At 54.6% G+C, this 13,627-nt stretch overlaps 1 protein-coding gene across 3 annotated transcripts in view; it reads right to left on the reverse strand.

The window, feature by feature from the left end:
• GRB10 (growth factor receptor bound protein 10) overlaps nt 1-13,627 on the reverse strand; it is a 173,321-nt gene that overhangs the window by 66,674 nt on the left and 93,020 nt on the right. For all 3 annotated transcript variants that reach the window (XM_047695307.1, XM_047695306.1, XM_047695308.1), the window contains one exon: nt 4,468-4,663. In XM_047695307.1, coding sequence (XP_047551263.1) covers nt 4,468-4,663 — 196 coding nt within the window. The remainder of the gene's footprint in view (nt 1-4,467; nt 4,664-13,627) is intronic.

Genomic DNA, 13,627 nt, shown 5'->3' on the forward strand with positions numbered 1-13,627 from the left:
AAGCAGAGACGACAGCAAAGTGCCAGTCTACTTCCTGTCCCCCAGGAGTGGAGGACACCACTGCCCAGTGTCCAGGCGTCCACCTGCAGAAAGGGAGCACAGCCCAAGATGCCACTCAGCATCCCTGGTCCCTGCCAAAACTATGTCTCAGGAAGCCCTGGCACTGGCCGTGTCTTTCAGGAATTGGTGCAGTCCTTTGACAGTTCAACTAAATTAATGATGCATTCACTTTCTCGGGAGTTTGCCACTTGAGAAATGCACCGTGATCACTTTACAGGTTCTCTGTTTACCACCTGATCCTGACGCTGGAGGGGCCTGCCGGGCCATTCCCAGGGACCAGGATGCGCCCACTTACTGCACGACTGAACCCACAGCCGGAAGGTGGTCCGAGCTGTGGTGTGGGATGGCCCTTCTCTAGGGGCTCGACAAACATACCAGAAAGCAGATGTGCGTGGTTAAGAGAACCCTCTCTTCCCGTACCAGCCTCTGTCCTGGCAAAGTGTCTGGCTGACACGTGGACCTTGTTTCCCAGAGCCGGAGCAGAGGACATGAAGTTGGGCCCCTTGTCAATATATTCCAGCCCGAGGATGACCCCTAGCCGGTGGCAAACCCAAAGCATGAGTTTTATAATATACAAGATCCAACGTTCTGACCCCCTAGGGGTTAGCAAAAGCGTCTCTTAACAGGCTGTTGTGAGAAATGTTAAAAACCATGTTTAGCGCAGTGAGACTATCCTACATGGTAGTGTATGGATGGATTCGGGTTATTACACAACTGTCCACACCCCCAGGACAGACGATGCTGACAGTGGCTTTTGGGGGCCGACACTCCTGGGGCTCATCGACTATACCAAAGTTACCACCCAGAGGAGGACGTGGATAGTGCAGGAGGCCGTGCGTGTGTGGTTCGCATGGGACATACTTCTGGATTTCTCTCCAGTGTGCTATGAACCCAAAACCCATCTTTCAAAAATAAGTCCTTATTTGGAAAAACCAGACGTTATAATAAGTGAACGAGGATGTCCTTCCGCTGAAATAGCAAGACCAGGTAAATCCACAGCAATGGAAATGCAGGTGGGTGGCCGCGGGGCCCTGGGAAGGGGCAGTGTGGAGACACTGAGCACTGGGCAAGGGGTTTCTGCTGGAGGGGTGAGGGCCTTCTGGAACTCGGGAGAAGTGGTGGGAATACAACCCTGGGAGAGTACTAAAAACGACTGAATGGTACGCTGTAAGTGGTTCATTCCCTGTTATGTGAGCTTCACGTCAATAAATTTTTCTTAAAAATTAAAAGGAGAACAAGAGTCTCATGCTGACTTTATGGCAGTTCACAAGTACTGTGCGAAGCAAAGCTAAGAGACATTACACGGAACTGGAGACAGTCCCTGTTCCGGAGGCTGCGTCCCTCCATAGTTGAAAACCGAGACGTGGAAAGGGGCAAAGATGCAGGGATGTTGGGGGTCGGGGATGGGGAGGAGAATGGCAGGCCTGTGCTCTGTCATCTGCCGGCTGGAACACGTCCGCTGCCCGCTGCTGTCCCTGTAGTACACTCCTTCAGGATCGGAGGCCCCAGTGGTAACCTCTTCCAGGAAGCCCTCGCTGCCTTCCCCAGCTTCTGCTCTGCACCTGTCCCCGTTGGCTCTGTACACCCCACTCCATGGGCCTCCCACACAGCACCAGGCCCAGTAGGTCTTGGAGCTCCTCAGGGCCCCTCAGGCTGGGTTTGCATCCGGACTCCCCCCTCAGTAGGTGGGGGCCAGTCACTACGCCTAGGGCCTCAGTTTTGTCAGCTGGGCATTGAGGGCCACCACACCACCCACCTTGAGAGATATGCTGGCCATCGTACCAGCTAACAAATGAGGATTCAACAGGAACTATACAGAGGAAGTGCTCAGCACACACAGGAAGTGCTCCACAAAAAAACCTCACTTACAAAAAAAAAAAAAAAAACCTTTGGGTATCCCACATTGGTCACCCCATTTTTAAAACACAATTGAAGGTAAGAAACAATGCTACTTATTTGAGAGAAGTGAGGTAAGGCCTGAGGCCAGGTGTCCACTCTGCTGCAGGGAGAGTGTCTGCTGCCCTGTGGTGCAGGCCTGCCCAGACACCTCCCGTGGGACTTAGCACAGGCAGCCCCAGGGCAGAATGTGGCCCAAATTTTAGGCTCAAGGGCTCCAGGCAACTCAGGGGCCTGGGCCTTCTTGTCCATTCTCTGCCCTGACTCAGCTTCCGGTGCGACCGCTGTGCCGGCTGTGACCATCCTTTCCAGGGGCTCCCTACTCCAGGCTTCTCTGGACATGTGACCGACAGACTCCACACCCAAAGAAGTGCACAGGAGGAAAGTGCATCTCTTCGTGGACTGACTGCACAGGGGCCAAGAACACAAGGGTGATGCCCCAGAAAGCAGAGTGGGATGAAAACACCAGGAGAGAGAGGCAGGGAAAGGCCAAGAGCCAAGGGGCAGGCGACCACCCCTGCAGACAGCTCTGTGCTGACCCCGCTGACCCGAGACAGAGCAGACTGCCTTGGGTGAGAGGGTAGCCTGTCCGCAGAACCCCGGGGATGTCAGACCAGAAAGAGCCTTATACAGGGCACCTGGGTGGCTCAGTGGGTTAAAGACTCTGCCTTCGGCTCAGGTCATGATCTCAGGGTCCTGGGATGGAGCCCCGCATCAGGCTCTCTGCTCAGCAGGGAGCCTGCTTCCCCATCTCTCTCTGCCTGCCTCTCTCCCTACTTGTAATCTCTTTCTCTTTCTCTATCAATAAATAAAATCTTAACAACAACAACAAAAAAGAGCCTTATAGAAGTTTCTGGAAGCAGAGAGCACCCCACCCCTCCACCCCCAAGCAGAGGAAGCGAGATCCCCGGAAGATGCAGTTCTGAGAAAGGTAGCAGACACGAGCACCCCAGCCTGACATAGGCCCAAAACAGAGGGCAACACCAGCCTCGCAATAGAAAGCCCAGGGAGGCACTAGAAAGCTCAGGGAGGCCTCGCTCCGTCACCCATTCCCATCCCTCCATCCTCACCCGAAAACCTCCAGGGCCCAGCCCACAGGGACCGGGCGGCAGCCACAGAGAGCTTCTCGGCTCCATTTCACAACCTCTGCCCCCAGAAGGCCTGTGATGCCTCCAGCACCCTGTTCCCAGCAGCTGTGGCACTGGCTGCTCCGGCCACACCCTCGAGACAGGGCAGAGGCACGCTCCCGGCTCAGGCCGACCCCACCGCCCCCCGAAGTTAGGTGCGGACACCTCCCGTCTCTCCCGCTCTGCAGCCGCTGCGGGACACCAGCATCTCTAGGCTGGTCCCTGAAACAGCCTCCAAGTCAGCTGCGCCCTAACCGGCCGGCACCTGCCCCCCCAACCAGGCTGCCAGAAGGATCTGCCGAAACCCTAACCCAATCTCCTGGCTCGCCTCTTCAAATTTTTCCCCGTCTTGCCCCTCATATGGCTCACAGAGGCCTTTGGAAGGTGGCCCCACCTGTCAGGGTCATCTTTGTCTACCACCCTGCGTGGAGGTATGATCGACACTTGGAAAGCAGGACGACTGTGTGTGACATGAGCACGCGGTGTGACCCATCACCAGAGTTGCCTGCCAGACACACCACAGACTGTGGACGCGACGCCCCCTGTGATCCTGGAAGCCCCTCCCTCTCAGCCAGGTTCTCAGTCTACACCACACCAGGGTACTGGGACATGTGGGCTCTGTGCTGGAGATCCCCTGGACCCGTTCCCCGTGTAGAAACGGCACTTGGGATGCTCTGTCCCCTCTCTCCCAACCCCCTCCCCTCTGGACCTGGCCTCCACCACTCCCACTCTTTGCTTCTCGGAGTCTGACTACCTTAGATGCGTCCCCTACGTGCAATCCCGTGGCATCTGTCCTCCTGTGGAAGGCTTGGTTACTTAGCATGCTGCCTGCGTCACCCGTCAGCACACAAATGGATAAACACGGTACGTACAAGGGAGTATCAGTCCGCCAAGGAAAGGGAGCAAATCTGGCCACCTGAGACAATGGGGATCATCCCTTCCACTCACAAAATCTCTTCCCCCACAACCTCCTAGCTCCTACTCACCTGCCGACACCCAAATCAGAGATGTGCCACCTGCAAGGAACACCTTCCCAGAAGCCCTGCCCACCAGCCCCGAATTTCCAGAGGCTGTCTCCTGCAGGGAACCCCCTGTGGGATGCCCCTCCTCCAGGCCCCCAGACCCCACTGTGGGTAGTAAGGCCCTCGAGCCCCCAAAAGACCATACTGGGTCCTTCCTCCCTTATTTCCAGAGCCTTCTCTTACGAGGATTTCCCTCCCCTATCATGGAGCAGGTGCTCCATGGATGTTGTCCAAACCAAACTGGGTGCCAGGTCCAAGCCCGTAGGGCCAAGCTGGATGGAGAAAATGAACGTATGGACGCGCAGAGAGCCATGTCGCATCCCCGTCCCCGGAGACAAGCCCCTCCAAGCCCCAGGTCCCACCTGACGGCAAGGATGTGCACAGGCTGGGAACGCGGCGTCTGCAGGGACCTTGTTCCCGAAGGTGGCGGCTGGCTGCGGGTGTGCTGGCCGTTCTGGAGCAGGGGCGCCGTCTCTGACTGCATGCTACAGGATGGGTACAAACTCTCCAGCGACGCGTTCACATCGTTCACCAGGGCTTCCAGGTCTACGTCATCCTCTGGGCGTACAGGCCAACCGCGAGAAAACAGAACAGAGCAGGACGTTAGCGGCAGCAGCGAGGGGTGACAGGCACATGGGCACCTTGGGGATCGGCTCCCAACGCTCATACTAGTCCACACGACCCAGCGAAGGCAGGGAGCGTGACTGAGCTTGTGCATCCCAGAAGTAACCGTACATAGTACGCGAATCAGTATTTGCTGACACTATCCCTGGGCACCATGGAGCCACCGTCCAGCCGCGTCTCTTTGGTCTGCATGGACAGGACCCAGCTTTGGAGCCTCGGCCTGGCTCACAGGCCCCTCGGTGTGGATGGGCCACACAGCATGACCCCACCGCTCCGGCCCCAGCTAGCCAGACCACAGGCAGATGTCAAGCCCTAACCAGGTGGATCAGGACTTCTCCCTTCCCCAAAATTCTAGAGGTGAGAGACACAGGAGCTGAATGGCACCCAACATGGACAGGGGCCTTGGCCTGCTCAGGGCTCCGGGAGGCCCACACCACGCGGACGGGCTTATGGGGGGAGCCCTATGGAGCGTGCACCTGCTGACCTCCAGGTGCCCTCCTCTGCCCTCCACGGGCCTGACAGCTGGGGGAGCCTGGTCTCTGTGGAGAAGGCCTGACGCAGACAGAAGCCCAGAGAATGTCAGAGGGAAGGACAGAAAACAGAAGGAGATGTGCTCCAGAGACTCTGATGGGAACTTAGACGTGTCAGCTTTGCCGGGACACAGGTATTTGGTCAAGTAAGGGGGTTTTTGGTTTATTTTTTTGTTTTTTTGTTTGTTTGTTTGTTATTTTAGAGAGAGCACACAGTGGGGAGGAGCAGAGAGAGTTTTAAGCAGACTCCCTGCTGAGCAAAGAGCAGGATACAGGCCTTGATCTCAAGACCTTGAGACCATGAGTTGAGGGGAAAACAAAGTCAGATGCTTAACTGACTGTACCACCCCGGCGCCCCTCTATGAAATATTTTTTAGATGAGAGTGACATTTAAATCAGTAAGCTCTGGGGCGCCTGGGTGGCTCAGTGGGTTAAGCCGCTGCCTTTGGCTCAGGTCATGATCTCAGGGTCCTGGGATCGAGCCCCGCATCGGGCTCTCTGCTCAGCAGGGAGCCTGCTTCCTCCTCTCTCTCTACCTGCCTCTCTGCCTGCTTGTGATCTCTCTCTGTCAAATAAATAAATAAAGTCTTTAAAAAAATAAATAAATAAATCAGTAAGCTCTGAGTAAGACTGCTCTCTATAATATGGGTGGGCCTTGTCTGATCAGTTGAAGAGAAGAAGAGTTTAAGAGAAAAAGACTACAGTCCCGGAGGACAGAAGAATTCTGCCCCCAGACTTGAACTACAACTCTTCCCTGGGTCCCCAGGCCGCTGGCTGCCCTGAAGATTTTGGACATGCATCTCCATAATCACGTGAACCAGTTCCTTAAACCCCCTCCCCCATATACCCATAAATGCACATCCCATTCGTTCTGTTTCTCTGGAGAGCCTTCACTATACACCATGGAGTGGGGAGGGGGATAAGTCAGCACATTTGGAGATGTGGAAGCAGCTGGGGCAGGCGGCAGAGACAGAGGTTGGAGATGGGACCCAGACTCCGAGCAGCCTGGCGTGGCAAGGCGAGGCGAGGCTGTACTCTGGCCGGGAGCTCTGGAAAGCATAGTCCCTACAATCGAGAGCTGAAGCTGCTCTGAGGTAGATTCTCTTAATTGTAACCCACTGCAACCCAACAGCACTGCCCCCTTCGGTGCGTTTTCAGCTCTGTCACTGTGCACAACGTGGCCAACATAAACGAGACCCACCTTACCCTACTGTGGTGCTTTGCAAGCTGGGTCAGCCACAGGCCCACCTGCTCCTGTAAGTGATGCCCACTGAGCACCACGGGCTCAGGGCCCAAGACAGCGCGACCCCCGCCAAGCTAGGGCCCAAGCCCCAACAGGCAGGAAGACAGAGCAGAGAGGTCACCCACCGGGAACGTGTCTATCCCGGCCCCGCTCCTGCTATGGGCTCCACACCCAGGACACAAGGCTCGGCTTTCTACCTCTCACCCCACAAGCCCGACACGGGGTTCGCAGTGGAGCTGCATGCGGGGGGGGTGACAGGAGGAAGCTGGTCGTCACCTTGCACCGTAACAGAGCCCCGCATGTGGTAAGCACGGGTAGCTGTAACTCGGTACACCTGTTTCACGGATGCCTTACGACACAATATACATGGGGGACCATGAGCTGGTGTACCAGCTGAGGAACAGACCCAAGGGATCGAGCACTTTGCCCGTGATCACACACAAGTGCAAAGGAGCGAACCCTGAATCTGAAAACAATCTTTGCAGCCACCAGGTGTGTGCTCTATGCATGAGCTCACAGACCTTTCCGGAACCTGCCCCCACGACTCTCCCCCTCCCCCCACCTGTTGCAGGACCCCTTGTGCATTACAGAGAGATGTCAGTTTCGTCCAGTTCTGGAATTTGCCTTTCTTTCTTTCTTTCTTTAAGATTTACACCTGTGCTTCGGCTTCCCCACTCGTTAGGGAAAAGGGCCCAAGAAGACAGAGCAGAGCTGAACAGTGACAAAAACTTCCTGAGAGAGGATGTCTGGCACAGATGTCAAAGGGGCATGGGGTTTGGGGGTGCAGGGGGCCCCAAGGCTACAGCCAGGGAGGGCATGCAGCCGGCTGGGGGTGGGCTGGGGTGGAGACCAGCTGTGGGAAGACCAGGCAGAAGCAGAAAAGCCACAGACCCTCGGCTTCTTGCCCCCAACGGTGCTAGGGCAGGGGTCTGAGGAAGGCCCGGACACGGGTGCTACACACAGTAAGCATCAGATGGACAGACAGACGGACTGACAAGAGAGAAGCCGATGCTTCCGAAATAGTAGGAAGCAAGATCAGCGAGAGCTGTCTGAGTGGAGTGGACAGGGACGCGCAGTGTGAATCCGAACCCACATCGCGACCTGAAACCTGCGAGCAGGGCCCCACACGTCTAGGGGTCTGTATGAGAGGGGGAAGGATGCTGCCTTAGCTTAGAGTCAAAGATTAATCCTGTGGCCAGACAGTAAAAGGACAAAGGTACTGAAGTAATAATTCATCGTTACTGTGTGATCAATACTTAATCGATCACAAAGGAGAACTCCAGAGTCAGCAGGCAAAAGTCTTGCTCAGAGTTCGGGGGCAGGGAGGTGAGTGGGACAAGTGGGGCTCACGGAAAATCCGGACCCCTGGAGGGTCCTTGTCCTCCTGTCTCCTGCCCTCATCTGTAAGCCAAGGAGCAGGGGCCAGGAGAAGAGAGCGGCCACCACATGGGGGACCCCCCTCAGCTGTGTGTTCACTGACAGCTCCGGGTACTCACCTTCGAGAACAAGTACAAGTCACACTGCAGCTCACAAGTCTGGGGCTTCCGGAATATTCTAGAATGTGTCCTACACTCTTATTTAGCTGCCACATGATAGCTGCCTGATTTGAGCTCCGTAACACTAACAAGCCCAACTCATCCCGTGAACAACCCAAGCATTTCTCCCTTAATGGACCCTTTAAGAGCCGGTGAGGGGTGAAGCCCAGAGCTCACGGTAGTTCCCGAGTCGGCCTCAGGTCAGGACCCTGCATGCCATGGGCAGGGTGGCTGAGGGGCACCATGGCCCAGTGGGCTTTCCCCAGCTGCAGTTCACACGTCCTCAAAACCCGGAGAAAATCCAGCAGAACACACCGACCACTGCTTCCACTTCCGTGCCCCCAAGATACAGGCTCGCTGTCTGACACGTTTCTTCTGAGAAAATGCAATGTGCTGACCGCCCCCCACCCAGGTGGGTTTTCACTGGAGTTATCTTTCCCCTATGGAAGCCCCTGGCACTGGTGTCTTCCGTCCTGCCCTTCTGCTCCTTTTTGGGGCCGGCCAGGTCCCTCCCACCTGGGTCACCGCTCTCGGCAGTCAGGGCCACTATGCTTTTGGGAACATAACGTCATTCTGACACTCCTCAGAGTCATTGTGACAGTGAAGAATAAAAGCCCCAGAGGGTCAAAGCAAGGTGTGTCCCCAACGTGCTTTCCCTCTTCTGAGGTGCATTACTGACAGACCTCCCGGCACATTTAGAAGCACGGGTGTTAGACAAAGCCAGGTGACTCTGGTCACACGTGGGTGGTAGGCTGTAGTTTTCCTGAATCAAATCCAACCGCCATACCACCATGTCACCAACTTCGTGTATTTTCCACAGCTCTTAGAGCAAAATCGAAGCCTTTTAAAAAATCTAAAATATCCTACTCAGGAGAAAAAAAATCCCACTCTTTGACAAACTTTCAAATTTCTGTGGCTCAATTAGGATTTCATTTGTTTAGATTATATAATCACTGGGGGAGGGGGTGCCTGGGTGGCTCAGTCAGTGAATGAAGCCTCTGCCTTCGGCTCAGGTCATGATCTCAGGGTCCTGGGATCGAGCCCCACGAGTCCTTGCTCAGTGAGGAGCCTGCTTCTCCCCTCTCTCTGCCTCTCTCTCAAAAAAAAAAAAAAAATCTTAAAATAGAAAAAAAAAAAAAAGTGCTACACTACGATATTACGGAAGTCACCAAGACCTTACTGAGGTGATGGTCAGTTTTTGCAGAAACGCTTGGAGTGGCTCGCATTCCACACGTCCTGTGGTGTGGCCAGCCCTAGGCCTTCCCTGTAGGGATCACCACCCACCCGTGAGGGCCCCTCCGCGGAGAAGCAAACACTGGGCACAAACGAGGCAGATGCTTCTGGAAATGGGTGCTAAGATAAAGTGTCTAATCAGTGCAGCCCTCACGTCAAAATACCTCCCCGAGACGGCAGCCCTGGCAGGCACGCAGAGGAGAAGGGAAAACAACTCCACGTACACAATTTCACGTCACACGGGCTCCTGAGGACGGACGTGCAGCAGATATAGGTCAAACAACACGGCTATAAATCAAGTTATTAATAGTTATTTTGCCTCCTCAAATAACCAAGTCCCACACTGGACGCTGACTTTTGTCCCAAATATTTGGGGAGCTCATCTGATCTCCAGCTCCCATGTGCCTCTGGCCTCCGTGCCACGAGCGAACGGAGGCTGCTTCACTTCTAAAATAGATCTAAACTCAGTGAAACAAACTGGCGTCTGGCTCCCCAAGGATGACCTGGGGCATGCATCTTCCATAAACCAAGCCAGGACGAGGCCAGGGGCTCACCGGCTGACTGCAGGCACGGAGGCCAGCGTGAGTTAGAGACGAGGCTCCCCCTTCTCACCCCACCTGACCGCCCTTGCTGCACCCTGCTGGGCCCAACTCACCACATAGTGTCCTCTTGAACCTCTGGAATAGGAAAGAGGACACTGAACTGCATGGCCCCTCACAGAAACGCGACTTGCCCGACATGCTCAGGATACGTGTACGGCCTGTCCGTGCTCCCCAGACCCACGTGAGCACCTGTTACCTGACCTGACCGCGCACCGTCTCCCTGCCTCCTCCCATCTTCATAGAGAAGGGACGCTCCTAAGCATAATGGGGCCAAGCACCCTTGCTTAGATGCGAAAACCCCAGATGGTGACAGATTATTAAGAGCAAGAAAAAAAAAAGAAAAACATCAATGGCACCGGTAAGGTTGGAGAGAATAGAAAATAGAGATCTTGGCCTCCTTCATGATGCCGGCACATGGCTCCTAAGAGCCTTATGATTTCCTAAGCCCTAACAGCAATGGGAGCATTTTTTGTTCTAATATTGGTCTTTTGTGGCTCCTGAAATAGCTCCCGAGCTTTCACAAAGGCAAGAGGATCATCTTTTGTGATATAACATTCTCTTATTCATTACAAGCCCCTTTGCTTCTTCGTCTTTTTTTTTTTAAGGTTTTATTTATTTGACAAAGAGAGAGCGAGCACAAGCAGGGGAGTGGGGGAGGGAGAGGGAGAAGCAGACTTCCTGCTGAGCAGGGAGCCTGAGGCAGGACTCAATCCCAGGACCCTGGGATCATGACCTGAGCCGAAGGCAGACGCTTCTCTTGAAGCCCCTTTCAACCACACCTGAGTTGTTATCAATCAGGTGCTTTAGGGGAAGCCATAAGATAACCACAGGAATGGCGCTGGTTGCCGAGGGGACCAACAGTGGGACTAGAGGGTTGGGAGGGTCAGCCCCACTCCCTGACCTCGGGGAACAAGAGACAGGGGCCAGAGGTCCAGTTCATCAGATTTAAGCCATCGTGCCTACGGGGTGAAGCACCCACATAGAAAATGCAAACCCACAAGGTTTGCAGAGCCTCTAGGTAGGCGGACACAGAGAGGAGCTGGGAATGTGGTGTGCCCCCCACAGAAGTCCCGAACGCCTTCCCATGCCTTGCTCAATGCCTCTTTGCCACGTGACTGTCCCCGAGCTAAATCATTTATAACGAGCCAGTACTCTGACTAGTACACCATCTGCCTGAGTTCCACGGGCTGCTCTAGTCAATGACGGAACCAAGCAGGCGGCGTCAGGATGGAACCGCACGCCACAGGGCACATCCGGCGGGATATCAGAGAATGCCTGATGGGGGAAGAAAGCCCAAGCATCTGGGGTATGGAGGTGTGGAGTCAGCACAGAGAAGAAAAGAGAACTTTCTTTACACAAAGCGCTAGGGCTGAAAAGTTCCCAACACACACCTAAAGGCCAATGTTCTTTTTGTTTTTTTTAAAGATTTTATTTATTTATTTGACAGACAGAGATCACAAGCAGGCAGAGAGGCAGGCAGAGAGAGAGAAGGGGAAGCAGGCTCCCTGCTGAGCAGAGAGCCCGATGCGGGGCTCGAACCCCAGACCCTGAGATCATAATCTGAGCCGAAGGCAGAGGCCCAACCCACGGAACCACCCAGGTGGCCCAAGGCCCATGTTCTTATATATTTCTATCTGTCCAGGAATGAAAGATCCAGACTGCAACGGCATTTTCAACCTAAACCATGCTCCCTTGGCAAGTTATGTCGGATGACCTCTGAGCCATTCAAACCTCGTGCAGACAGAACTCAACATTCGACTGACATACCTTTTGCACACCAATTAATCTTCTACTCTCACAGATTCCTGTCACAAGTATTTAATCTTTAATTGGCACTGCTGGGCTTAAGGAAGCAGCAGAAGGAAATCAGGTGTTACCCTGGAGAGAGAGTGGGCCTCTGCTGTATTCATGATAGTTAGAGATATTCAGAAAACCTAACAGCGGAGACTGCCTGACCACAGCGCCAAATACAAAGGCAACACTCAATTCCTGTCATCTAAAAAAATAAAATGCATCCCACAAAGCTTTATTTCAGTGGTTACTACAGGCAGGTAGGATTTGAAACAAATAAAAACCAGAGAAGAGAAACTTCACTTTCCAACCTTTGTGGGAAATGGTGATCTCCTCTCCACCCACCTCCCCCAGACGATGGCAAGTGACGCGGTCAGTGTCTGTGAACTGAGAAAATGCATATCACACAAGCTGGCTGTGTGTGTGTGTGTGTGTGTGTGTGTGTGTGTGTCTGTGTGTGTCTTGCATCTGAAAAGGAGCCCTGCCTATGCTTTTTGTGGCCTCTGGGCTCTGGTCATCACTGAGCCGATCTACGCAGACTCCCCACGCCAGGCCCAAAGCACGTTCCCTGAATGCACCCGCGTTAGCCACGGATGGAGAAGGATCAGTAACTCAGGAAGGAGTGGCTGACATCCTAAGTCCCTCACGGACAAGTCCCACAATCCCAAAACCCTGACACCAGGAAGTAGTCCATGACTGAAAGACTCCCACACTTATTAGCCCCCGGCTGTGTGCACACACTGCTACCCAGGAGGGACTCGAAAGACTGGCTGGTGGCTACCATATTCAAGTTCACGGGCTCCTTCGAACCGTGAAGGCAAACACTAGACATACGTTATGCCCTCGCAGCCCGTGGCAGCTCACCCCACTCCCTGTCCTTCCCAGTACAGCCGCTGCAGCTTCGAGCCCGGGAATCACTGAGCACTGGTCTTCCTGCTCCCATGCTGGGCGCGATGGAGCACGGTCCTGGGTCCCCATAAGCACGGTGGGGTCAGGGATGATCCTGAACGATCTACAGATGTGGCAGCCTGCGTCGCAGAGCTCCAGCGCGTACGCACAACTTCTCCTTGCCATCCCACGGAAAGCTGAAGACCTCCAGAGGGTCTCAGGAATTAAGAGGCACCAATTTCACACCTCACGGCTAGGCAAAGCGAGGCCCAAAGAAGTGGCAATTCAGTGTGTCACACGGTGACCCAGCAGCCTTGTCGGGGGCCTGACTTCTGAGCTGTGCGTCCACGTGCAGATTAGTGGTTGTCACACCAATGACCCCAATTACCAAGGGCTTATCAGGTGCCCCTCCATGTCACATCGCTGACAACGTTAATCTGCAAAGTAATGACAGGTACCATAACCCTTACATTTAACATTTAGCAGTGAGACAATCTGATGTTCGGTGGGGTCAAGGTCCCAAAGCTGCTGGCAGAAATGCCCCAGTGAGAGCCGCTGACACTCTTTCCTTCAGGAGGGTCAAAGTGCTTGCTCTCACGAGGGTGCCCTCGGTCATGCCACCCTGCCATGATGGTCACGTGTCTGGCAGTCCTCCAGCCCAAGCCACCCCCCACGGCACCAGCGTGCCTGCTCACATGCAGCTTCCTCCACGACTGGGGCCGAGGAGACAGTGTGGACAGCACTCCTGGTGACCAGCACAGGGGTGGGCTGCTGGGGCTGATGCAGAATGGGGCCCAAGGTCACCAGTGGGGATAGGGGTCTAGCTATGGAGAGGAGTCAAGGGTATCTTCCAGAAGAGAAATATCCCATCTAAGAAGTGGGTGCCAGGACCGAGTCAGGAGGCAAAACAAGAACTGGGACATCTCCAGGCCATGGAGGCTGGGAGGCGGAGGAGGGGTGACACAGGGACCCCTGGGGCTGACTTCCTGGGTGACTCACCTGGTAACCCCAGGAAGACCGGCTTGGGAAGGTCCAGGACCAGGCTGCTCATTTCCTAAGCTGCACTAAACATGGAC

Source organism: Lutra lutra, chromosome 11, assembly GCF_902655055.1.
Source record: "Lutra lutra chromosome 11, mLutLut1.2, whole genome shotgun sequence".
In the NCBI taxonomy this organism is placed as follows: Eukaryota; Metazoa; Chordata; class Mammalia; order Carnivora; family Mustelidae; genus Lutra; species Lutra lutra.